The 26,906-nt window shown below is 39.3% G+C and overlaps 2 protein-coding genes across 2 annotated transcripts in view; both read right to left on the bottom strand.

The window, feature by feature from the left end:
- Positions 1-931: 931 nt before the first annotated feature.
- pou5f3 (POU domain, class 5, transcription factor 3) lies at positions 932-4,968 on the bottom strand. Its single transcript, XM_059358713.1, has 5 exons — positions 3,871-4,968; positions 3,596-3,707; positions 3,053-3,183; positions 2,343-2,507; positions 932-2,215 (listed from the first exon to the last, which is right to left on the bottom strand). Exons 1-5 carry the CDS (start codon positions 4,627-4,629, stop codon positions 1,955-1,957), a joined length of 1,428 nt encoding a protein of 475 aa, XP_059214696.1. The 5' UTR covers positions 4,630-4,968; the 3' UTR covers positions 932-1,954.
- A 5,229-nt stretch (positions 4,969-10,197) lies between these two features.
- npdc1a (neural proliferation, differentiation and control, 1a) overlaps positions 10,198-26,906 on the bottom strand; it is a 29,327-nt gene continuing 12,618 nt past the window's right edge. The window contains exons 2-9 of the mRNA XM_059358604.1: positions 25,377-25,529; positions 14,715-14,828; positions 14,316-14,549; positions 12,976-13,042; positions 12,003-12,093; positions 11,749-11,828; positions 11,481-11,580; positions 10,198-11,361 (exon numbers count right to left, since the gene is read on the bottom strand). Coding sequence (XP_059214587.1) covers positions 11,290-11,361; positions 11,481-11,580; positions 11,749-11,828; positions 12,003-12,093; positions 12,976-13,042; positions 14,316-14,549; positions 14,715-14,828; positions 25,377-25,529 — 911 coding nt within the window. The 3' untranslated portion in view covers positions 10,198-11,289. The remainder of the gene's footprint in view (positions 11,362-11,480; positions 11,581-11,748; positions 11,829-12,002; positions 12,094-12,975; positions 13,043-14,315; positions 14,550-14,714; positions 14,829-25,376; positions 25,530-26,906) is intronic.

Here is a 26,906-nt window from a genome sequence, read left to right on the forward strand (position 1 = left end):
TTTGACCAAGAAAAGTATTCTTAGTTTAAATGTCTCATCTACCAAAGGGAGAAAGCTTGAAATTAACAGCAAGGCTGATTGCAGTGTCAGCAAAAAAAAAAAAAAAAGTAGCATTTTTATATTTTCATCATGTGGTACCATCCAAAACGCAGTGTTGCATGGTTTGATATTTTAAAAAAGTATTCATTTGATGTCATACACTTGCACTGTATCTAGTTGTGATGTTCTTTCATACGATTTCTTTCAAATGAATGTCCATTTGCCTTGCAAATTAAGAATTAGTCATGGAGTCCTTTTCCAGTAAACACCACAAACTACTTATAATCTATACAGAGTTTAACTTCCTCAAAACAATGCAAAACATACTATTTATAGTGTGTTTTTTAATGTGTTAGGGTGGGACATGAACACACATTTTCCTCAAAGCTTCAGATGTTGGCACATGTATCACTCTACATATGGTCAGTTTCAACATAGTTTTAGTTTTTTTGATTGAAAAGCATCTCATTGTGGGTAGCTTAATTTTAGCCTTTTAGAAAATGTGTAACATTAAAAAAACATTAAGAAATTAACATTTTTGTCAAAGGAGTCTGGTAGCTTCGTAGAGAGCATAGATGGATATCACGGTTTCAGTTCCCTGTCGCAAAGAGCCGTATGAAAATATAGCTTACACTTAAATTTTTCTTTGCCAAAATACTTTTGCTGCCGTCCCGTCCACAGCAGCACATTGTTCAGCTTTCAAGGTATTTCTTTGATTCTGAAACAAATCTGGTTATGACATATTTCTTGGTTCACTGATAACTCTTAGTTTAGCCTTGCTAGTATATTTGTGGGTACCTAAAGTCATGATATAGTCAGGAGTGACATTGACATCTAAAAACTTTTGAGGGAAAAAAAAAAAAAAAATCTTCTTAAACAAGACCAAGCAAACTTGAAGTTTTGTATCCAGTGTTATTCAACATTTCATGAACATAAAAACCCTTTACAATAAAATCAAAATGCAGGTTTTGAAATACAATTTAACAATTCATCCAGATGAGACTTTATCCCACTGCCATTCACCTGAGAAAACATTAACAGTGTGCAATTGGCAGATTAGCAGCTAAAACACTTGAGTAACAAATTAGTCACATTCCTTCAAAATATTCATTTGAATCTCACCGCCACGACGCTAAAAATATTGGCCAAAGACGTCAATGAAAATCAACAACCCTAAGGCCAAAATCTGGATTTGGTATACAAACGGGACACATTTTTAAAAAAGATATAATATTCAACATTACAGAAGCAACTTTGTGCAAAAATAGATGGAAAAAAAAGAAATTTTCCATTTCTTTGAAAGGCGGAGGAGTACTGCAGCTGCTCTACTCGGATGGGACACACAAGTATTGCACAAACACTGACCAAACTGCCGAAGGTTAATTTAGTTTAAAAACCTCACATTGTGATTCCTTTGATTAACCCAGATCTTTCCTTATCTGCACCACAGAAAACCTGTACAGGACTGAAAGACTACCCTGGCTCTTTTACTCACTCCTCAACTGGACCATGTTACTGTAGCACAAAATTTCACTTTGGCATTGTTCTAAACCTGTTATCATTAAAGCCTATGGAATAATTTACTATGCATTATTACAAAAATAAACAGAAGGCACATTCAGTTGGAATTTCTCCTAATTTTAAGTCAAAGCCGTTGTGGGAGATGCTGGTCGGGGTAAGAGGTTGTTGCCGATGTTCATCAGGTTTCACCATCAAAACAAACAAGAAACCACTTCATTCCATCTCACTGCTGTGGTCAGAAGAACCTCCAAACTTTGAGTGTTTCCATCCCACAATCCGCCGATGTGATCGGTCGATCTTTGTACTGAGTTTAGAGGCTCGTGTTTAGCTTGAGTTGGACAAAGATGCTTTGGAATGGTGATCTGTGGTTTTGGCATGGTCTACCTGAGCATGTTTATCCAGTCAGGTGACCAACCAGTCCGGGGTGCAGGGCCTGTTTTAGGACATCGGGCCGATGAAGCTGGGGCATGTAGAGCGTGGGAGGAGGGGCACCGGGGTAGCTGGGAACAGGGTAGCCCTGACCAGGATTGGGGGAGGGGGCCATGTTCAGTGGGGAGGGACTCTGCTCGTAGTACTGGCCGTCACACTCCTCGTCTAGTGGCAAGGCCAGGCGCTTTCCTTTCTGTCTTCGGTTGCAGAACCACACCCGTACGACCTGCCAGGCACAGCATTTGTCTTATAAAAATGTGACGTAACGGAGGGTGAGTAATTGATATAGTGATGCCATTTTAAAAAGGAATACGTCCACCTTAAAATTACCATTTATACAAGATTGTACTTACATCTCTCTCCAGACCCAAGTCATCTGAGATGTGCGTGATCTCCTGGGTGTTGGGCTTGGGACACTTGATGAAATAAGACTCCAGAGCAGAACGCACAGCTCCCTCCAGACTGGTCCTCCTCTTCCTTTTTCTTGTGTCAACAAATACTCGCTCAATCTTGTACATCTGAGGAAAAAGAAACATTAGTAGAGGTTTAAACGGTGTTGAATATAGCATAATTTATGAAGTTGTGTACCCTGTATACCAAAAAGAAGGAGCTGTGTCTTGAAAAGAATCTGCTGATACGATACGCATGATACAAGGGTCACAAGTCAGTATATTGCAGACTGATATGGCAAACTTGAAGTATAAAGAACACACCAGCATATCCATAAAATCTGAGTTAAATTAATTACTTTTTATGCAATCAGAACAATGGGATCTGCTTTTATTGTAGTCCCAAATCCAAACTGTCCCCACAAATATTTGCAGGTAGAAAATAACCACTAAAAGGATAGTTGTCCCATTTGGTGTCAGAGTTCAAAATAGGTTTGTTGTGATACTAAACAGCCACTAGGTGGCGTATCACATTTCACAGGAGCAGAGAGCCTTGATTCAGGTCTGCTCAGCAGGAAGTGAGGCAGGCCTGAAAGAACCAATGGTCCCATGAAGCTTGGTGATCATCTGTTGTCTTGTAAACTAGCCGGCAGATGTCAGAGCAGCAGACTTACATCCTGGGGATTGTCCGAAGTCTCTGCCTCATTCAGCCATCTCTGAAGAAGGGGCTTCAGCTTGCACATGTTCTTGAAGCTCAGCTGCAGAGCCTCAAAGCGGCAAATGGTTGTCTGGCTGAACATTTTACCTACACAAACAAAAAAACATCACAATAAACTAAGAATATTTGACTTAAAAGCACAATGTATGATGCAAGATTCATCTATCCCCAGTCCCAGTCTGTTTCAGGCATCGTTTTGCTACGCTGACAGTTAAAGTGAATCACTTGGTCAACCTGGAAACACAGCTGATCCATTTCTTAGTGATCTAGATAAAGGTCCCAATTAAGTACTGAGCTACACACCAAACTAGAAATCCAGAAAATCTGTCAAACTGGACAAGCATATAGTGTGAAGTACCACCAAGACTGACCATGAAGTTATGATCATTTCTCAGATTTGCATTGCCTGTTGTGGACCATATTTCAATAAACTGAGTCTAGCAAGTCTGGACTAGGAATATAAAAGGTTACAAGCCAGTATATTTTTCTGGAAACTTACCATAGAGGTTGCCCAGGGCAAGGCCAACATCAGCTTGAGTGAAACCCAAGGTAATGCGTTTGTGTTTTAGCTCTTTGGCGAACTGCTCTAGTTCTTCTGTGGAAAGATTCTCCTGAACAGGAAAAAACGAAATAAAAGATTTAAAACGTGTCACATTCTAGGTGGCATTCAAGTAATATTTAAGAGGAAGTTAATTTAAGCTGCAATGGTTCTCACAAAAGTAAATAGTGCGTATTTGGTTAAAATTGGAGCCCTTGTTCAATGACTGCCCTTACCTCTTCTGAGTCGCTGCACCCGCCGCTGGAGGACCCGCTGCTCCGCGTGGAGGAGGCCAGGTTCTGCGCCTGCGGCCCGGTTGCAGGCTGGTTTGAGTTCACGCTGAAAAACGCGTTCCCTGGGAGCCCGTTGCTCGGGGGTGAAGGGGACATAGAGGGCGAGGACGCAGAGGATGTCGAGGGGTTTTGATTGTTGCTCCCGGGTGGAGTGATGTGGGTGATCCCAGGCCAGAAGGACGGGTTCCAGGCCGGGGAGTAGAAGACTCCGTGGGACATGGCGGCGGAGGCTGGCGGTGTTGGGTACTGCTGGATTTTTATCTCCGTTGAGTGGTCATCACCGGTTTCCTTCTCTGTCTTTATTTCGGGTAGCTTGATCTGCTCCCGGGTCTCGGCTATTGGGGGACTCAGGTTAGTAGGCTGGGTAGCTGCTGCGACTCCGGGTACCTGGCCGGTGTACTCGGGCGCAGCGAAGGGATACCAGTGCTTGGGTTGCCCAAACTCTCCAGTCTGCATGTCAGGTCCCCTGTAGTCACCGGTGACGGGTGGGAAAGGGAAAAAAGTCTGCGCGGATGCCGGCGTGATGCCACCATAGGCGGATTTGTTGTAGAGGAGGCTCGGGTCAGTCAGGACGCCGTGCGGAAGCTGGAATGACGCAGCGCTGCCCAAACTCTCATGACCCAGAAGCTGGGTGCAAGGGTTGCTTCGGCTGAAGTCATAAGGCCGGATTTGGCACTCCGGACTCTGAGGTCTTTCAGACATCTTCCAAACGGCGTGAGAACCTATGACCAAACGCGCGTCCACGATTCAACGTTAGAAAAAAATAGTTACTTATGACCGACTCTAAACCATCCGTTTGACGTTTACGCACGCACCAAAGTGGGATGAAAGAAATCTCCAGAAAATAGCCCAGCACCTGTCCGAGAAAAGTCCGTTTTGGAGGAAAGTGTGCAAAAATGTAGGCGTGAGTAGCTGCCGTTTTGGTGCAACATAACCACCAATCCGCCTCCGGCCTACTCCATGTAGTTCTGACTTTAACACCACTCAGCTCACCTTCAAGCTCAAATGCTCCACTCCGGCCCCAGCTCTACAGCTTTTCCTAATCACAGCTGCGGGTGTTGGAGATCGCCTTATCTCTTCGCCCATTGGCTGGCGCAGACAATTACGCACAGCTGATGGTGAATTTGTGAATGACCTTGATTCTTCCCAAAGTAGTGGGCGTGTTTTCACATAAACTTAGAGCCAATTTCTTCCTCAGACCTGCAATGTTTTCTTGTTTTTCTTCCTTTTTTTACTCATCAAGTGTAATGTGAAAACCATTACGCAGGGAAATATTATTAATTCAACAGCTTTGCGTCACCTTAAAACGCATATTTACATTGCTAAACAGGCACGGGTCACTTCTCCTGTAAATACATATTGTAACACTGTAACATGCTCACCTCATACATGAATTATAATGCTGAGTTTGTTTAAGTTATTCCCCTTTAAGGAGATGGCTTTGATATTAAAATTTATGTCATTCAGACCTGAATTCATTTTAATCACTGACATTTCAGATAAAGGAAATAAACTCACATTGTAATCCTGATTAAGTATGATAAAACAAATTAACTTAGTGCAATTTACTTAGAAACAAACACATACTAGTCAAGTTAATGTGTTGCTTTCAGAATGTTTTCACAGCTCATAAGCTAAATGAGAGAAAGCATTTATTATGACTACTTTAAATATTAACTTAAAGCGTTGTCCAATTTCTCTGCAAATGTCTAACATTTTAGCCAAGATTTTAATTAAATTCAGATTAATCATAGGCTAATCTATCTATCTATCTATCTATCTATCTATCTATCTATCTATCTATCTATCTATCTATCTATCTATCTATCTATCAGGGAATTACAATATAGGACCTGTAAGTATAGCAACTGTATTGGTAAAATGTGTGGCTATCTGATTATTATAAAGCACCAGGCATAACAAAATACATTTTCAGAATCTAGACTGTACAACAAAAAATATTATCAGGAAGCAAGAGGTATGTGTGAAATTGACACCTATGAAAGTGTTAAGCTTGTTGTGAAGCTTGTTTATGATAAAGTAGATAGAATACATACATGATGGGACTCATAGGACTCCTTAATGTTAGTGTTTACTTGTTTTATCTAATTTACCACCAGAATATTTTGAGTACGTTTCCAAAAGGTCTGTTAAATTGTCGTTATTGTATTGGAAACTTTTGTTCTTTGTACTTTGTACAGGGATCACTTTATTTTACCTCAGATAAAGCAGATTTTTTTGCACTTTTTTGAAAAGTAAAACAGGATCTCAGTCTCAATACGGCTGTGTCAAGATGGATATTCATACAGAAGGCTATATATCTGGCAAAAATGCTGCCATTATGTTGAAAAAATGGACTTTGCAACGTTTGGACTACTTTTGATTCAGAATTTATAACCAAACTAACTCATAAAACCAGCAGTAGCATTCAGGTGAACTTCTCCCATTCAGCCTTGATCGCTGCTCGTTGAAAGGCCTGGATGGCCGGTGCGCTGGTACAGATGCGCTCCCCCGGCGCGAGTCGTTGGCCGCAGATTGCGGCAGGAAGACACACTGCGGGAAGGGAGAGGGGGTGCCATTGTACGACCTGGCCCCGGGGCACCCCGTGGATTTCAGATCCCGAGTTGCGATGGTCGACCATTAGCTCCTTTTCAGATTGGAACAATAAGTCTCAACCCTTTGATTCCGCCCCACACCCACCTCCTCCCCCTCCCGTCCCTCTGAAACAAACACCCAACCAGTTTCACCCTGCATGGTCTGCAGGTCCAGCACCTTGGCATCCAGTCTGATTTGGCCTAAAGGTCCAAAAACTGGTCTGAGGAAGGTGCTGTGTGCAGGTGCAGAAATCAAGCTGAGTTGTGTCATCTGTTGTACTAAAAAAAAAATCCAGTTTCCGATAAATGAAAACTTTTTGTTTTGCTTTGTGGCCCCTTAAAGGGACAGATCACCCCTCAAATAAATTTAAAAAAAAATACATATCTCCCCCCCTTGTAGAGCTGTTTTATCCATCTAGATTGTTTTGGTATGAGCTGCTGTGTGTTGAACATATCTGCCCTCTCTCAAAAATAACAAACAAGGCAGCTTTTAGGTTTATAATAGATTTGAAAATCTCAACAGCAATGTTTATTTCCTGAAATCCTGACCTGGTTACTCAATATAACCCACAGACCTTGTTGTGAGCAATTTCATGTGGGAACTTTATCAGAAAATTTAAAGAAGTTTCTAGCTACCTTTTGAGTAGAAGTTGTTTCAAATGTATTTTTTTTTTTTGACAGTTTGATCACCACAAGCTGAGCACCCTCTAGTTCCATGATATTGGAATATGGCTGACATCACTACTACTGAGATTTTAAACATTTGGCAACTTACACCAAAAACAATTTGGAATGATAAACTGCACTAAACCTTAGAGGAAATTGTGTATTTTTGATTTTGGGGTGAACTGTCTCTTTAGAAATGAAGCAATATCTCACTGGTGAACAATTTGATGTTACTTGTGCAGATTGCACCATTTATTTTAAAATCAGTGGAGGTTTTGAAGCAGTGTGTCACCAGAAATATGGAATAAAAATCAGATAATAAAGACATTTAGCAGAAATACATCATTTTATTAGATCTCAAATTTATCCAATGCCTCCTGGGGACCTCTAGTCAAATCAGGTTGTGAACAGCAGTCACTTAATGTAGTCAGAATATCTTCTTTTGAGTCCGAAAAATCAGCTTATACTCTCTCTCTGCCCTCCCAGATACAAAGTTTTGTCGGTCCTGGATCAGGAAAGGGAGACTTAGGGAGACCACAAGAGCCTGGTCAATGGCTTTAAAGACATCAAACCCCAGCTATACCAGCATTGTCCTGGGCCTTGGACTTGGAAGAATAATTGTCATGCAAAAGACAGACAGCAAGAGAGCTAGTAGACTCGAGGCAGGGCTTCAGAGAGAAAGGGACAGCAGAGCACAGAGCTCTCAGGGTGTCCAAAGAAGGGAGGGGAGGGGAGGGGGGTCAATGTTGAATAGCTCAGTACAGTGAGGAGGAGATGTGTGAGGGGAGTATCTGGGGATTTAGTGGAAAACCCCCCAGATGTCTCAGATCTTGTCTTTAGTTCTTTTTAAGTGGCCTTTTCAAGACACCTCAGAGATCTGCTGGCATGCCGAGCAAGTCCGCTCAAACAAGAGACGAGGAGAAAGTTCCAGATAAAAGAAAAGCCTGTTGATGATGAAGCAGCAGTGTGAATGTGTTGCTCGCCTCAACTTGTCACACCCGTGACGACACAACTACCTCTACCTCGAGCAGTACTCCAGTATCCAGGATTAGACTATCCACTGATAAATAAAATTGTAGCTTCACATATTTTTACATCTTCGCACCATCACTGCAGGCTGCGTCTTCAAAGAACAGCAATACAGGGCCTGTGTGTGTCATTATTGATCCAGCTGTAAGAAACTATATAATGATTATATCTGATTTCTGAGCAGCTTATAGCGAAATTTTGAATAAAGCTCTTGAATTTTACATTAAACAAGATGTCAAGTCTAATTACAAACAGGTGGCACATTTTGAAACTTTGTTGGTTTTAGGTTGTTACCCTTCTGTTGAAGGATGTCAGGACATTTTAATTGATTATAGCACAATAACGTCTAATTTAAAGTGATGAAGTGATATAATCAGTATACTGTATATAAATACACAGCTTTAAGGAGCTAGAAAGTCTTTAAAAAAGTCTTGAAAAGTGCTTGAATTTAATTTTGCAAAAAGGTGTTGTGGCCGGCCTTTTTTCTTGATGCTTGCAGACCTATTTTAAATTCAAGGGTGTATGGTTTTTCTCATGTCTACGCTTGTGAAAATGAAACTGACCTATAGCTGCACTCATCACTTTGAAGATGAGACAGTGTGGGTTTAATTCACACTTCAGCTCTTCATGTGGTCACTGAACAAGCACTTCTGAGAAGTTGTATTTTTTTTTACCATAAAACTCATGTCTTCTCATTAGTAATGTTATAAATGCCTTTCTGAAAAATGACACTGTAATCTAACCCTTCCATACACAGCTTAAATGCCATTTGATTGCTTTATTGCAATGTTTTAAAAAAAAAAGAAGATAAATATCAATCTGTACTTTTAAAAGTTACTGATAAAGTAATAACCCTGGAATGTAAATACCGCCCATCCTGCTGAGCAGCACAAACGTCTCCCACAAACAAGTCTGATGGCTTTTTGATTTTCCTCCTAACGGCCCTGCCTTTGATACCCACCTTCACAGACCCTCCACCCACCCAGGTTTTTATCTGAGGGCCAATGGCTGCCTTCCTTCCACTGTCCACCGGCACAAAGGGCCTTTAATGGCCCTTGGCATGTGGCTCAATAGGGACAGGAGACTGGCCCATCCCCTCCCCAACACACACGGACATACAACCACCACATACACAAAACCCACATGGAAGTACATGCAAGCCTTCTATCTGCTGACCCTACCCCCAACACACACACACACAGACACACACACACACACTTACTTTCTGGGTGGATCACCAAAAACCAGACGAAAAGTCAGCGACAGCAGTTTTGGGCAAAGTGGCAAATGAGTCACTCTGTGAGATGAAGAGTGTGTGTGTGTGTGATGGCATCAGAACAGAAAAAGTTTAACGCTGCAGTTTGATTAACAGAGTCAGCAATATCTAAAAATATTTGACTGCATTTCTCTTCACTTACTTTATACAAAAAACAACCTACAGAAAATAGGTTATTAAAATGGTCTAGGGAGTCATACTATTTTAAGTTTTTAAAAAATATTTTGAACAAAGTAGTTTTTTGACAACTTGACATCAAGTCTCCTTTGGAGATATTTGTAATTTCTTTGCATTAAAATGTCTAAAAATGACTAGACCTATGTTGTGCAGGGTGTTGAATGGTGTAATTTTTTTTCTGACTGAAATAATTCATAAAATATTGTTAGCATCTATAGTACATTTGAAAATAAAATAAAATGAATAACACTATCAGCCAAATTAATCTTTACATTTATTAACTGTTTTTGTTTCTCTTTTGGCAAAAGAATTACACAAAGCAAGAATGGACAGAAACTGAAAGTATTTTAGAGGCACTGGATTATTTACACAATATTATCATTTGTGTATTATAAATATGATATAAATATTTCATTTTTAAATATCATGTTATGAATATATCTGTATATCACGGTATCACACCGGTGTAAAAAAACAAGAAAATCAAATTTATTATTGAGTGTATACCATGACAAGCACAAAAAGTCCTTTTCACACGTGGTAAAAACTTTTAATTCCAATCCTTGGTCTGCATGTACAAATATCTATAAAAAGTGAACACATTCACTCTTTGTATGTACATTTTGCAGCACGAAGTTAACTTGGGACCGACAAGAGGACAGAGAGGAAAGAGGGACGATACAAGAGAGTGATATTTACCACCAACACATCCATCAGTATAGTCTGTCACCAAAATTTCATTGAAAGTGTTCATAAGTCACTTTTACTGTACATTCCTCCTCCAGCGACAGGATGCATACATACAGGAGGCGGAATAATTCATCAAAGCATTGCCATGATTCAAACACAGTACAGTCAAACCATGCAAACAGACATCATCAAGTACTTCATTTTCATATATATATATTTATATATATATATTTATATTCTATAATCTTAAAATCTTTTATGTGCAGCTTATATGACAAGGAATAAAATTAGCAACACCAACGGTAACATATTCAATGCTAAACCTTGTGTTGTGTTGGGGAGTTTTTACAGAGGTATCACAGAGATCTGATTCCAAACTTTTCCTGGGTGTCCGTTAGGAATGTGGTTTAGCCACAAACTATGCATGACAAAACAAGGGAGGGCACCTGTTTCTCAGCTTATGTATATGAGTGTATGAGTGTTTGTTGTACGAGTGTCTGCTATTGTATCACATTCTTTGGAAATAGCTGCAGAAATGAAGGAAGTAACACAAGTGGAGGAGAAAATCTTAACTTAGAGTTTAACATTTTAACAAGACAAAACACCTATAGGGACATATCTGGGCGGACTCTGAAAACCTTATGATAAAAGACAGGAATGCTCAAAATCAGTGACAGAAATAAATTAACAAGGAACCCAACGTACATTTGTCGTATTAAAAAGCAGGTATAGTAAAGGGCCAACAAAAACAATCATTTTTATCACCTCCTCTGCCAGGATCCTCCATTTCTATGCATGCAGTGTGAGATCAAATGTTTCTTCCAGAGAAGTGGCTTGTAGGCCTGTGTCTATACATGTATGTGTGTGTGTGTGTGTGTGTGTGTGTATGTGTATGTGTGTGTGTGTGTGTGTGTGTAAAGTGTGCAGCATTCACTTGTGATTCCCCTGATAATGTAAAGTCGAGTCATCAAACAGAGGGTTCTTCACTTCCATCTCTCCAGTCTGTCAAGGACGAAAGATAATTACATTTTCAGTCATAAAACAGTGACAGAAATAATTGTTTTTGTACGTGTGTGTGTGTGTGTGTGTGTGTGTGTGTGTGTGTGTGTTTGTGTACCCACCGGTGCAAGTCCGGGGCACTCATATACTGTGAAGTCACCTCCCACTTCCTCCTCATCTGATGTGACCTCGGTGTCAAGGACTTTCTGTTCAGGCTTGTTACTGAAAATGGTAAAAAAAAAAAACAGACAGTTCAGTTAAGGCAAAATTGTGATAAGGTTAAGAGGATATAGGTGAACATTTTAAGGCCTGCATTAAGGTATGACAGGCATAAAAAAGGGTAGAGAGAGGCAGAGAGAGTGTGGGGAAAAAAAAAAAATAACGCCTTACTTTCCCATTGAGAGCATCTGTTGTTTTTGATGTTGGTAGTGATACATCTGAGCACTTTGGGCCAGAGTCTTATCTCCCATCTGAGGACAGAACAAAAGAAGGAAGTGTGGGTGACACGTTTGAGAACAGAAGCCTCAGTGCACAGTGCACAATCACATCTTGCGGTAATTGAAGCAGAAGAAGAAGAAGTAAGAAACGGCCGCAAAGCGACCTCCAACCGTAGCGGTTAGGTGAAGGGAAAGCTGCTCGCTTACCGAGGTACCGTTGGCGGCGACAGGGGGCACGCCTGCCCCTTTGAAAGCAGGGTAGTCCACCTTCTGAGCCAGGCGTGACTCTTTCTGTATCCTGTGGGGGGGCATTGAGAATTTGAGTCACCTGCCATTCTGAGGGTGGTTTCCTGCATCTGGCATTAAAACATTCTTTAATCTCAGCTCACAGATCTCATGGTCGGGTTAAGAGTTATGTGCTAAAATCACACTGTAAAAATTCTCTGTTACAAATAAAATTCCTGCATTTAAAATGTGAACTAAGAAATGTACATAAGTATTATAAGGGGGACGTACTTAAATAATTTAAAGTAAATCAAAGGACTCAATTCGGAAAAACCTAGTGGGAGTGTAGAATCATAAAATATTTGTCATTTTTTAAAAACTACAATAACTTCATAATTGTCAAAATTCATGCTAACACATTCTCTGTCAATCAACTAATTACTGAAATGAAATGAATCTAATTTTGTAAGTAAAAAATAATTGAATGTTCTTATCATTTAATTAATTAATTAAATTAATTATTTTAGCTGCACTTGTATATACTGTTGGCTAGTTTAGTTAATAACCAAGCACAATCACTTATAAGCTCTTCACATATTTTGAATGCAAAATTTAACATTTTTTTAAGCAACTAAAACTAAAATAATTTTAGTTTAGTAAAAAGTAAATATAAAGACATTAGAGTACTTGAGTAAATGTACCTATTCACATTCCACAGCTATATGATATTTAAGAATGTAAATTTTTACAAATTTGGATATATTTTCAGTCTTCTCCTTTTAATTGATTACAAAATAAAAAAGACGTTGTATAAGCATTAACAATTGCCGTCATGTGGTTTAACTCAGATTAGTCTTTCTATTGTATCTATTTTCGTTTAGTGAAATTACTCAACAGCAAAAGGCCAAATGGAACTTTCTCCTCATTACTCATAAATTAAAGTGTTCAGACTTACTTGACGTAACAGACGGTTGCCAGGATCACTGCCACGGTGCCCGCCACCACACACAGTGAGATCATAACTGCAGGATAATAATAAAGAAAGGAGTAAATGATGAGTGATTGAGTGGGAGTCAGATGACTACCCTGCTGAGACAGTTTTATGTGCGCAAAATATAATTATATCTGAACTCATTTTATCATGATGAGTTTTTAAGGTCATCTTGGGTAAAATGAGACACAATGTTATAGCACTTAACAAGCTGTGATGAAAAGAATTAACCGTTCTATCGGGATAAATTGAGAACAAAAGCGATAAAAGCATGTGGGCACACATCCAGGCAACAGGCACCAAACTTCTTAAAGTGTAATATGTAACAATTCACCACAGAAGGTCAACTCATCCAATGGTAAGTTAGCAAATAATTGCTAATTGAGTTTGCACGTTACTTGCGGCTATTTCATCGCCTGAAATGATGTAATAGGTGTGACTAAACTTGACATTCACAGATTTAATCAGCAATGATTGTCGTTTAACAATAAAAACATCAACTCCCATGATCCCACGCTAGGGCTGAAAAATTCCAGTAATTTTCAAAGGTGGAAACTTTCCATGGGAATTCATGGGAATAATTAAATAATGATATTTAAATGTTGATAATGACAATTTAAACTTATGATATAAAGTTTTACTTATAAATAAATCTGTTGAAATGTCTCCTTATGACAAAACAAACAACATATGCATGGTATATTTGATTCCCCAGCTTAATTTGCCATTAAGTGCCAGAAAGTTTCTGGAAATTTACAGGAAATGTTCCACCCCTTTGCAACCCTTCTTCTAAAAAGTGGGCACCCCATGTATTAATATACTCAAGTCTGCTTATGAAAAAACGAAATGTTTATATTCATATTTGGATGTGATACATTTTATTTTATTATATATTGGTATATTTATATTATATATTGTTATTGTTAGATATTTTGTTGATTGTTTTATTACATTATCCTATATTGTGATTGTTTTTTTGTAATTGTTTTGTAACTTTGGAGCAATGTGGAACAAGAATTTCCTTCGGGATAAATAAAGTTCTATCTTATCTTAACTTAATTACCACCAATTTCCAGTTAATTCCCACTGATTTCCACAATTTCCATGGAAAGTTTCCGATTTGGAATGTTTCCAAAATCCCCCAGCTTTACTTGCCATGGAACGTTTCTGGAGATTTTGCACCCCTTTGCAACCCTATCCCGCACTACTTCATGGTGCCATCAAAGTCCATCTTTTGTTATTTTCTTGATTAGGAGAGCCCTGAGATCAAAGATTCTGATCTTGGCACATAAAATCATACTCACCGACAATAATCTTGTCGTTTTTGGACGCTGGCACAGCTATAGGACCGACTCGACGCTCAAAGCCAGTGGCCCTGGGCTGGGACGTGGGTGTCTCAGGGAGGGCAGGAGCTGCAGTGTGGGGGGCTGCAGTGGTGGCATTCGAGGTCACAGCTACGACAGGATCCTGGCTTTTTTGTTTGTGTTTGGAGGCATCTGTCTTGCTTTTCTTAGCATCTGTCTGAGAGGCGACAGCAGCTGGAGGAGAGGGAGGAAGACCGAGTCATTATTAAGGGGTACCATGAGGGACAAAAAATAATATCTGATGTTGTCAGTTTTGAGGACATTTCTCTCTTCCCCAACAACACAGGTAGTGATATGTTTTGTAGTTACATTTCTGTTTTTCCATGCCAGGCCTCTTACCATGATGTTTGGTCTGCTTTTTTGGTGATTTGATCTCTGTCACTTCCTGTTTTTCGATGACAGAATGAAGGAAATCGATCTCTTCCTCCACGTCAGGGTAGTATACCGGTTGAACTAAAAAACAGACAAGACAAGTGGCTTTAATTGACTGTAAGTATGAGCTTAAAATAAATTAAAAAAAAGAGCAACAGGAAACCCAGACTGCATGCAATGCTGTACCACTCACAGTAGCACTAAAGGCTTCTTAATAGAAACAAAGCAGCTCCATTCATATAAATAACATACAAACAGTTACTTCATATGCATCACAAGCAGTTACGAGGGCTAAACGCCTTTAACCAAGATTCTTTTTTTCATTGGTCTTGTACTTTATTCATTAATCAGGCATTTTGCCTATAATATCTGAGAAAAAAAAGAAAAATACCCAATATTATGAATTTTATTTTAAAATAAAAATAATATATAGTAATAAAATACAGATAAAAAATAAAATACAACAATGAAAAACAAAATATTCACATCTGAGAAACTGGAACAAGGAAATATTTGGCATTTCTGCAGGGAAAACACACTTGCATGTAACCATTGTGTGTCATAGAGGGACTGAGAGAATATGCATATGGTTTAGGCGTGTATCCATGTGGTTTTCGTGGTCTTGAAGGAGTGTGCCCGTGTGCGTTGTTTGTTTGTGGACTGATGTAAAAAGGAGACAATACTAAACTGTTGTTAACAGCCCTTGAGGCCAGACAGTGAGCCACATTCCTGCAGAACTGCCGAGGTGTCCAGGGCAACCAGGGCCGATAGTGTGTGTGTGTGTGTGTGGCCGGGGGAGGAAGCACCGCAGGGGGGCAGGAGCAATCAGTCAAACATTGGCCTCACTGGGCTTCAGTGGCTACATTCACAATAGATCCCATAGCTCACCGCTAATGGCGGTGATCAAAGTGCTATTTCCCTCTATAAAGTTACACGGCAATATATCAAATATCAAATTACAGGTGTTTGCACGTAAAGCTGCAGAGGCAGTAAGTCACGAGAAAGACGCTATGAAAATCAATTGATTTATTATAAAAATAGCAAGGGACCAATTCCGCATTCTCGGCTAATACATAAACAGCTGTATGGTATAACATCTCAGTAGAAATCAGTGCTGATAAATCTGTCTAAACGAATGTGTTATTACACATTTTTACATCCACCTACATAACATTAATGATTACAGTGTCACTTTTGCTCCAGAAGGCTGGCCATCTGGCTGAGCTAATGTGTATGATATGACGTGCCAGCACTTTCACTATGCTGCTTTGTTATTTTCTTACCCCCCTCCACTAATGGCCATTTAGTGCGCTCCATAGCAGGTGTCTGTGGAGGCGGGATGCACCATCTGTACTTTGCAGGTGGTTGAGAGCTCCAACCGTGCCCTGGCACGCACACAGGCATGGGTTGGTAAAACAGGTTTAAATTTTAGAGGAGAAATGTGTGTGGTTTGTCACACACAGACTAAGCATGCACACCTCTCCCTGTGTAAGAGAGGTTTGTCACCGGCTTGATAATGACCCGTAACCTCTTGAGAGGCACCCAGGGGGCAGTTGGGTACAACAAACAAACACTAAACAGCTCAACAGGGATTGAGGGTCACACACATCTGTGCTGTTATATTTTACCACTTAAAAACCTTTCACATCTTCCTCCCCCAAACCACAAGCCTGCACACACACTCCCTTCCTGCTTCCCTTTAACTTGTTTTAAAAACTAAGTAGGACAGATGTTGTCACTTTAATTCCAACTAATTGGCTGATATTTGTGTGGATATTGCAAAACTATTAATATTTTACAGTATATCTTACCACTATAATCTAAATGCTTTCAGATAAGACTTTATGCTCGGCACTAAAACTTTCCTGGAGAAATGCTATATAAACCGCAGAAAAAACTCTATCATCAATTTTTCATTGACATTGTGTCGTTTAACTGATCACTTCAGTGCTACACCAAAGTACTTCCTTAATTTCAAGCTATCAAAGTACTAGTTCGATTGTCACCATGTTAAGTTCTTAAAAGGGTAAGTTGTTAGTGATCACAGTGCCTCCTCCTATCAATGAGCTTGTCTTTACTCCTGTTCGTAGATTATTGATTCACACTCAGTGTGTCCTGCTGCCCTCTAGTGGGGAATTGAATATGTGGCACCTGAACAAGGAAGAGAGACAGAGAGACTGCAGGTCTGACTGACTCATTTTCAAATTCTCTGAAATTGGACTCTTTATAAAACAATTTATCCCAAAATAGAACAAAAATATTGTATTTCCGAAGAATCTGAATGCTTTCAGATGAGGCTTTATTTTTTTTGTTAAATATTCCATTTAAACTCTTCATGACAGAAACACTCTATAAAAAAGGCAAAATATCTTTTAACAATCTTTTATATGATTGATAATAGATAGTCAGCATGTTGTAGAAGTAGAAGGCCAAGCTGCCAGTGAACTCAGTGTCTCTCCCCCTCAGTGAGCCTGTCCTCGGTCCTGTCCTTAGATTATTGATTTACACTCAGTGTGTCCTGCTGCCCTCTAGTGGAACATCTACTAGGTGGAGTACAGAGAGAGAAAGAGAGAAAGAGAGAGACAGAGCTAGAGGGAGAGAGCGAGAGAGACAGAGCGAGAGGCACAGAGACAGAGAGAGAAAGAGAGAGAGAGAGCCAGAGAGAGAAAGAGAGACAGGGCAAGAGGAAAAGAGCGAGAGACACAGAGACAGAGAGAGAAAGAGAGAGAGAGCCAGAGCAAGAGAGCGAGAGCGAGAGAGAGCAGGTCTGACTGTTTGTTCTTAAATTATCTGAAACCAGACTCTTCTCTGTCCTGACAGCTTACAAAACAGAGAAAGGGCCCTGCCTCTTTCAGATCTTCCTAATGCATGTGCTCTTTCCACAGTGTTCGGAGAAAAGGTCAAATAGACATTTAAAAGGAAACAGACCCAAAAGGTCACAGTTTAAACAGAGGCTTGTTTCTACTTTATAAGTTAGGAGGAAATGGTGCGTTAAAATGTTTTGCCCATGAACTCCTCAGTTGGTCACATAGTGCACCTTATTATAAAGGCAGTGAGTAACCCTCCCAGCTGCTATAAAAACTTAGTCACAACTGACTGCAGTGCTTTGAGTCAATACAGCAAATGTTACAATGTTCTAGCCTTCAGTAAATAGTCCCACCCGTCTTTCATCCATCACTTAAAAAAAAAAATTCAAGTCTGCAATGAGTAACTGAAAGGCCCAAACCAGCTGACTATTAACACCTCAGTGCCAACAAACTAAGCACTTCATATACATGTTTCTCTCACAGAAGCAGAAGTAAATGCAGGGTAAATTTTCATCAAATATTTTGTCATTCCCCTTTCTTTTTCACATTGTTATTCAGTTTATAACTTTATGATGAATGTGCAACTTTTACAGTCATTGACTGCATGCAGATGTTGAGGGCATCAAAATTAGGAATGCACTGATCTGACTCTTTCAGTCCCGATACATTAACAACACCTGGGCTTTAGATATTGGCCAGTATCCAGCACCGATCGAAGTGGCTACCAGGGGCTGGTGATGCCTGATGAAGTACACGCACATGTAACCATACTTAAACAGAATATTTAAATGAATGTATCTGCCCCACTGTCACCTACACCGGATCCAGCTATTTGAGTTAGTATCAACCTGGTCAGAGCACCCCTTATCAAAATTTTAGAAGCAACCAGCTTGTAACGCCTGCAAATGTAATAATGTCAACAAACGTAATAAAATGCAATTAATCCAGATTTAAAAATACTTTTATTGCAAAAAAAACGAGTGCAAAAAATATAAATGTGAAAAGCAAAACAAAACACTGATGTGATAAGCTGTGGTTTAGGAATTAGTTTAGTAACGTTAGGTGGGAGGGTATTCCCCTACCTGTTTATTATTTATTGGCAAACAAACAAACAACAACCACCACAACGACCATTATTCATTGCGTTATTACATTCGAGGGAATTTATTACAATATTGAAAGTTGAAGATTTTCAATTCCCCACAAACGTAATAAGTCCCTGCAAATATAATAGTTATTACATTTGTGGGAAATCGCGTGTTATGTTTGTAGTAGGCAGTGGCTATGTTTGTGGAAAATGTATTACATTTGTGGGATTATAACATTAAAAGCTGCAGATTTTTATTACGTTTGTGGACATTATTACATTCATGGGCGTGACACACCTTCCTCATCTCCACATGAAAACACCAGCAGGTTCAAAATGTTGCTGCTGTGACTTCTCTTGCTCGTAGATGATGTAGGTTTGACTGAAAGTGCAGGTCCAGAACTTCATATACAACTGATGGCTACTGCCTATGTACCTGCCTCAGTCTAATCCTTCCACAGATTTCTGCATTAAGAGCCACTGACTGAGCATTAGATGATGCAGTTACAATGTGTGACGGTTTACAATTGTAAAAACCTACAACAAAATATTACATTGAAGCCATTTGACAGATTACGTGTAGTGGAATGGTGGGATTAACATCAACCACCATAAATCTGTATGTAAATAAGTGTAGATTTTACACAAAATAGTAGTGATTTCACATTTTGATGCCATTCATTTCAATTAGTTAAAAGCAGTGCACCCCTCAGCAATTCGCCCCATAACTGGCAGGGTGGGAAACGTTTGTTTGTTTGTTTTTAGACTTAAACTGCAGTTTGTCTCCCTATCAGTTTAATGATCTAACTTCATGTTAGCAGAGTAAACTGCTGCGGGATATTTGTCCTTGTATGTTTATCCAGTTAAATGACTGCTGTATTGAATATTATATAATGCGGTAACATGCAAACATGCTTCACAAAAAGAAAAACAAACAGAGTCCAATTTAGATAGATATGTGTGGATGTGAGAATAAACAAGCTACGTGAGGACAGCAAGAGAGAATCTGAAAAACAGCAGGCTATATGGAGACAGCCCATCCTTTAGCACATACACAATTTAACTGCATATAGAGAATACATACCATTCAGTCTGTTTGCGCAGCTTCTGAACAAAAGGACATGGCTTTGGGGCACACTGTATATTTACTAATGGCAGTGCACACCTCCATGTCAAATACAAGCAGGTTCTGCTCCAATAAAAAAGTGCTGCCTGCTTAACTTGTTACATCCTCAGGTTGAGTGTGTGGAATTTAAGGCATTTTAGGCTGAATACTGAGGGATTTTCAGTGATTTCAACAGCAGTAACCACTTGAATTTTGGCAGCTTGTGGGCAGTCAAAGTGCAAGGCCAATGACCTGAAATAATGTATGACAGAGGATATAATAATTTTAAGTGTAAGATATTTAAAAGGTGTATCATTTAAAGGAGAGTAAGTACGAAAGAGGAGCATTACGGTAAAAGATGTGGTTTTACTGCGGTGACTGGAATTGGCTCATAGAGAGGATAAGAGCCCTGACTCTACAGGAGAGCTAAATAAAAGGCCTGCCATCAATAATTATTTTATACAGTAATGCTGTATTCCTGCAAATTCTTTGATAAGTGATTGATTATAATTAAAGAAGGTTGCTAACAAGTGGCTAAATGAGACTGCAGAGGTTGTCGAGAACATTTTAATGTAATTGTAAACTGATTATATGAAGTCTTGCAACTGTGGTGTAGTATGTGGTCACCGGATATTAGCTTTTTGCTTCTGGCAATTGCATCTACAAAAAAATAAATAAAAAATAGAAGTTTGTGAAGAATATCGTAATGAAGAAAACATTTAAGTATCATAAACTTTTGTTTATTTCTGTGATAATCCATGAAAAAAAATTCCATTTGTTTTTTGTCAGGAAAACCAGGGCAATGCCAATTTCTGGCTTGGCCTACAAATACCTGCAGCTCTCTTAAGCACAAGCAGAGGCATTGTAGAGGCAGTGGTGGAGTATTAGAGGTTAAAGCAGCCTTATAGCAGGAGCTGTAGTGTCCTCACACAATACGTTCTACAGCCAGAGAAGGCAAAACCAAAGGGGATCGACGAGGTACTGTCCAGCTGGTGTAGTATCCTGGATTACCTTGACTTATTCAGTCTCCTTTATATAGGGAGGGCATACCAGTAGTTGCATCCTGCCACGCTTGTATACAAGTAGATCTAAAAAAATTTGAATATCGTGAAAAAGTTCAATATCTTTTGTCAATTATTTCAGAAAGTTAAAATGTGTATGTAAGTGTATATTATATAGATTCATTACACATAGAGTGAAATATTTCAAGCCTGTATTTCTTGTAATTTTGATTACGGCTTACAGATAATACAAAACTCAGTGTCTCAGAAAATTAGAATATTACATAAGATCAATAAAAAAGGATATTTTAAACACAAATGTCAGGCTCCTGAAAAGTATGTTGGTTGGGCTCCTTTTGCATGAATAACTGCATTGATATGGTGTGGCATGGAGGAGATCAGCCTACAGCACCATGTTGCTTTTATAGCAGCCTTCAGGTCATCTGCGTCTGTGGTCTCTCACCTTCCTCTTGACAGCCCATAGACTCCTATGGGGTTCAGGTCAGCCGAGTTTGCTGGCCAGTCCAGCCCAGTAACACCATAGTCATTGAACCAGCATTTGGTACCTTTGCCAGTGTGGGCAGGTGCCAAGTCCTGCTGGAAAATGAAATCAGCATCTCCAAATAGCTTGTGGAAGCATGAAGAGCTCTAAATGTCCTGCTAGATGGCTGCTATGTTGACTGTGGACTTCAGAAAACACAGTGGACCAACACCAGCAGAGGACATGGCCCTAAATCACCACTGACTGTGGACTCCAATATTGAACTTTTTTCACAATTTTCTATTATCATGGAGTTTTGGGTTTTCATTATCTATAAGCCAGAATCATCAAAATTAAAAGAAAAACAGGCTTGAAATATTTCGCTCTATAGGTAATGAATCTATATAATGAATGAGTTTCACTTTTTGAAATGATTGACAAAAAAATATTGAACTTTTTCATGATATTCTAATTTTTTGAGATGTACCTGTCTGTACCTGTACAGAAATTGAATTATGTATTTCTTTCTTACCCACGTACAATCTCAGCATTTTTCTCTGAAAAAGATGTAACAAAACAAGTGCTTTGTGATAATATTGTCATTGTTCTACAGAACAGAAAGGTTAAAGTCATAGTGAGAGATAGTTTTTGTAAGTGTGATGTTAATTGAATTGGAAGAACAAATGGGTACATTTTCTGACGCAAACAGTTACGTCATAAAAGACAAAGACCAACAATGAGCTGGCATATACTGGGGGTGTGGGGAAATCGTGCGTCAGAATCAACAGTTTTGATAATGTGCATTTTTCATGCTTTAGCAAGTGCAAAACATTTTTAGATAATCACTTGTTTAGTCATGAAAACACAACCATTATATCCCTCTGACATGACATCAGGGTGACTTCAGAGGTTTAATTTGCAGTCTGTAATGCTGCCAAATGACCAAAGCAGCTGGATTGTAGCTCTTTACTGTGTTTTGATGCATTAAGAGATGTGCGCTGCCCCTGACAAACCAAATAAACCAAATGTGAGATATTTAGGGGAGTGAAATTATAGTAATTTTGTCTGTTCATTTCAACATTTTGTGTGTGCCTGTTGGTATAAGTGTGAAAAAGGGGGACAGAGTTGGTCTCACATGCGAATCACTGTGTTCTGTGGTCTCTCAGGGGTTTATATAAGCATCATATAACATCACATAAGAGATATAAAAATCCAAAGTCTGTGCTAATAACTGATGAGGTTTTATCATCTTATGAGATTGCTGCAAAAAAACACACCCTCTCTTCTTCTGCATGATGTGACCTTTCTTCCCATACATCCCCACACTCATCTCCTTCTCATGTTTACTTCTCTCTCTGATGCTGCCGCCAATAATTTGAGCCAAGTTTGTATCCTGTCCTGCCGCAGACCCATCTAAATTATTAATCCTGCAGAGAACACACACGTGCCCACCGACAGACATAAATACGCACACACACACACACACATTCGTGCAGATGGCGAGCCTGTGCACTGAAATATACACAAGATGTTTCAATTTCTCTCTCTAATTTCTGCTGCGCCGTCTCGAAACACGGTGTGCGTGCCAGCAGTGTGATGTCATGCCATGGAAATCAGAAAAATAAGATTTATTTTTCGCAGCTTGGCTCTTTCATTGAATTTATTAGATTCAGTGATGGAGATGAAGGGCAAGAGAGAGAGAGAGAAAGAGAGAGAGAGAGTGAGGCATGTCGCCTAAGTGATTAAAGCCGCCAGTGCGGGGGCGGTGCATATGTGTGTGTGTGTGTGTGTGTGTGTGTGTGTGTGTGTGTGTTGCAGACGCAGCAGGGGCAGGGGCAGATTAAAAGGACAGAGGATCAGACCGCGGCATAGTTTTCAGAGCTATGGATGGGAGAACGAGGCACCACAACAAGGACGTAGAGAAAAAGAGAAACAGACAAGAAAAAAAGAGCGAATTGGAAGAGATACATGAGACAGTGAAAGGCAGGAGGAATAAAGAGATCAAACTATGATTGACAGGGGAGGGGAAGAAGAGCACAGAATCAATAGGCAACTGAGAGAAAGAGGTGGAGTGGAAGAGAGATGTAGGCAACAGGATACAAAGATCAAGTGAAAATAAAAGAGGCAGTGACTGAAGATGAATGTGAAGCGAAGTGTTAAGGGAAGCAGAGAGAACGGCAGTGAGTCAGTCAGTACATTAACATGCACTCATGCTGCAACTGTCTTTTATAAGCAGGTTGCCTTAGTGGAATTGTGGTTGAAGTAGTCCGTTTTAATCAGTCTTCAGTATGTTTTTGTGAAGCTCATTCTTTGCATTCACTTCACCTGATAAAGTGCAATAATGCTAATTATATTTAAAATTATTTTTTAAAATTATTTTTCAATTGCTTTGACTGAGAAAGGTGATGCTGTGGAATTCCTTGTTTTGTCTTTAACCAGTGGTTCAAAATCCAAATATATTCAATTTACAAAGATATAAGACAAAGAAAAACATAAAATTCTCACAAGAATAACGGATTTGACTTATTTTTCTGCTTGAAACTTACATAAATGATTACATGATTATTAAAATAGTTGCTGTCATTTTAGCTCTCATTCAAACATAAGAAGTAATGCTTGTGTGTGGTGCAGTATAAAAAAATCTAATCATTGATTAATCATGGCATTAATATGAAATATAAAAGCAATAACCCTTCTTCTTTTGGTTCAAACAAGAACATCTGGAGGTGAAATAAGATAAAAACGCATCATTTAAATTGACCGAATGATAACAATGAGGTACCCTTTATATTGTTCTGCATGTTATTCCAGGTTGCAGATGCACAATATGAAAAACTGCCGGCACCTGCAATGTAATCCAATCCTTTGGGTGTTCGATTAGGGCCTACATTAAAAAAGGGCCATATAAATAAATTATAATCATGCCTTATAGGGATAGAGGGCTACCCAACCTTAGCACACTACTCACAATGATGTGTTTTATAATTATCACCAGTAATAAATCTTAGTGCAGAGTAATAAACAGGATCCAAAGGCTTCAGTCACCATAACCGAAGACTGATAGGAAGTTGCTTTAATAAGCTTCCTTCTACAATTTATTTCGATGTAGATTCCTATATAGATTTATGTGCATATAGAGCTAAATGCACTGAATGAGTTAGTTGTTGAGTGTGAGCAAAATAATATCTGGGGAAGGGCGTCTACTCTGACGTCTTTCTTTCTGTATCAGTTCAGTTCACCAGTTCTGCCTGAGGGAACCAAACTCATTTGAAGTACATTGAACACGTCTGAAACATTTCTGTTTCTGCTATAATGTGATTAAATGAAAATGAGGTTACGTGTGTAGTGAATGAAGAGCTGCACACATTGTGTGTTTGTGTGTGAAATGTTTATATATTTCCAGGCTCGGAATGTATTACCTATTAGCTATCAGCCTTTGGGGGAAACAGCAAATATTTCTAAATGATAACATTCCCTTTTCTACTTCCACAGTCAATTAGCAACTTGAGACACAAAAATTGAGCTGGGAGACGACTAATCGCTATAAACAGATGCATGCATATAAATGCAGATAATAAAAATGTAAATTGTTGATAGTTGATGGGTTCTGAGATGGCTTTTCAGCTTAAGTGTTCTGCATCTTTTGCTCTTTAGTTCAGTGTTGACCTGCATACAACCAAAGCAGCCAACGTCTTTCATCAATATGACTCAGACTTGAAACGGACTACAGGAGGAGAACTACGAGGAGATAAGGAGTGCAGAGTCAGTAACTTCTTTTAAATCACTTCTTAAAACCACTTTTATAGACTTGCTTTTATGTAGTGCTTCCTATCTCACCACTCCTTTTTACTTGTTCACTTTTTCCTTTTTTTTCCCCTTTTATTTTTGTGTATCTGAGAATGTCTTGTGATTGTTCTTGCTCTGTCTCTTATTGTTTTTCTTTTAATGTAAGAATTGTTTTTAGCCTTATGGCATCATTCTCTGTGTAATTAACTGCTCTCTGTCAAAGCACTTTGTAAACTGCTGTTTTTAAAAGGCGCTATATAAATAAGAAGTTATTATTACAATCAGAAACCATAACGCTTCTGATACCAAAATCTTGACCCAAGGCCTAGAGATCCATTTATAGTGATGAATATATTTCATACCATGATGCTTGTAGTGCTTCTTCCTCGCCACGCAGCGTCCTTCCTCGTTCTCCTCCAATGCAGGGAGGCAGGGGCCACAATGGGAGGAGCCATGCCTGCAGAATTGGCGTCCCTCTTTGGCACAGTCTATATGGTGAGGGCACCTACTGCCAGCTGGGTGAGAGAGAGAGAGTAACAACAGTTTCATTAGTATCCCAAGCACACTGCTGCGATGCACAAATTATGCTTTTAATGAGGCAGTTAAATAACAGCCTTTGTGCTGAAAGAAGCACTATAAAAATGCTCCCAATAAGAGATGCATCAACTTTACAATCAACACTCCTTTCACTAGTGGATGTGTCAGCTCTTCAGCCCCATTCAGAGATATAAAACATCTGCCCTCGATCAGAGCGTCTGCTGATGTCACAATTACATCACAGCCTCACTGAGGGTTTTTTTTGGCTAATGGGCGAGGTTTGCCAGATACGACAACAATGTTTGGACAGATAGAAAAGTATATTTTGACTCATTTTCGGCATTTTATAATGTGGCGAGCCCCACCTGTTTGCCAATCGAAGTCAGGTCCAACCAAAGTAAAGAGTGATCTACAGCTGCTGCAATCAGGTTAGATAACCACTTAGCCTGATTACTGTTGGTTTTGAAACGAAACAGAGCTCATACACCGTATTTAGACACATAAACACACACACAGACAGAAAGAAGTGGGTCACAGAACCACAGCAGGTGTGTTTTGGTAGCAGAGGACAGGTGGAGCTCTGGGGTGCCATCAGAGCAGCTAATGAGCCTAGCAGTGCTGCACAGCGGGCCAGCTAAAGGTGAAGAGCACAGTAGGTGTTACCGAAACAACAGACAGGAGGTGATATAAGGTGGGAAGGGAGTAGTGGATCCTGGTATATTTGAGGGATAATGGGTCTGAAAGTTCAGGGCTGTCTGAGCCTAAAGGTGACATAACAGTTTTGGCAAAAAAAACAAAACATTTTAATAAATAAAGAGGATTTGTGCTCGGTGAGTCATGCATTTGCAGTGGCCAGTCGGACAGCTTATAAAGGGTGTAAATAACAAGTTTCATCACGATACAATACTATATTCATAGTTTGGACACTGATACAATATCTGCTGCTGATATGACAGAGTCTGATATGATTTCGATTTGATTCAATTCAGGAGGCTGCGATCGATATGAGAATCATAAACCCATTTAATCAGTTACATCAACATCACAAAAAGCAACTAAAATATGATTAGACAGCTTCATTACTGAGCTCCTCCAGATGTTAAAATGAAAAAAATATATATTATTTTGCATAATGTAGAGTGGGAATTTCAAAATAAAGATGTACCTTGAAGAGGATGATACACATCGATATTTTTTCACCTTCTAGCGAAAATATTGGATTGATGTTTATTTTCAATTGTTAATAAGAGAATAAAATTACACATAACAGTAGATCTCTGACTGTGGGTGGCTTTGAAGACCTCCACGGCAACAAGCCCTGTGACATCAGGAGAGATGGTGTTATTAAAGGAGCC

The sequence above is a fragment of the Centropristis striata genome, chromosome 19, assembly GCF_030273125.1.
Source record: "Centropristis striata isolate RG_2023a ecotype Rhode Island chromosome 19, C.striata_1.0, whole genome shotgun sequence".
Classification (NCBI taxonomy): Eukaryota; Metazoa; Chordata; class Actinopteri; order Perciformes; family Serranidae; genus Centropristis; species Centropristis striata.

Excerpts from the sequence above, each read along its gene's own strand:
- pou5f3 (XM_059358713.1), bottom strand. The coding sequence starts at position 4,629 with ATGTCTGAAAGACCTCAGAGTCCGGAGTGCCAAATCCGGCCTTATGAC. Across the intron at positions 3,184-3,595 it reads TGCCCTGGGCAACCTCTATG|GTAAAATGTTCAGCCAGACA; the intron begins GTAAGTTTCCAG and ends TTGTTTGTGTAG. Across the intron at positions 2,508-3,052 it reads CTTCGGACAATCCCCAGGAT|ATGTACAAGATTGAGCGAGT; the intron begins GTAAGTCTGCTG and ends CTTTTTCCTCAG.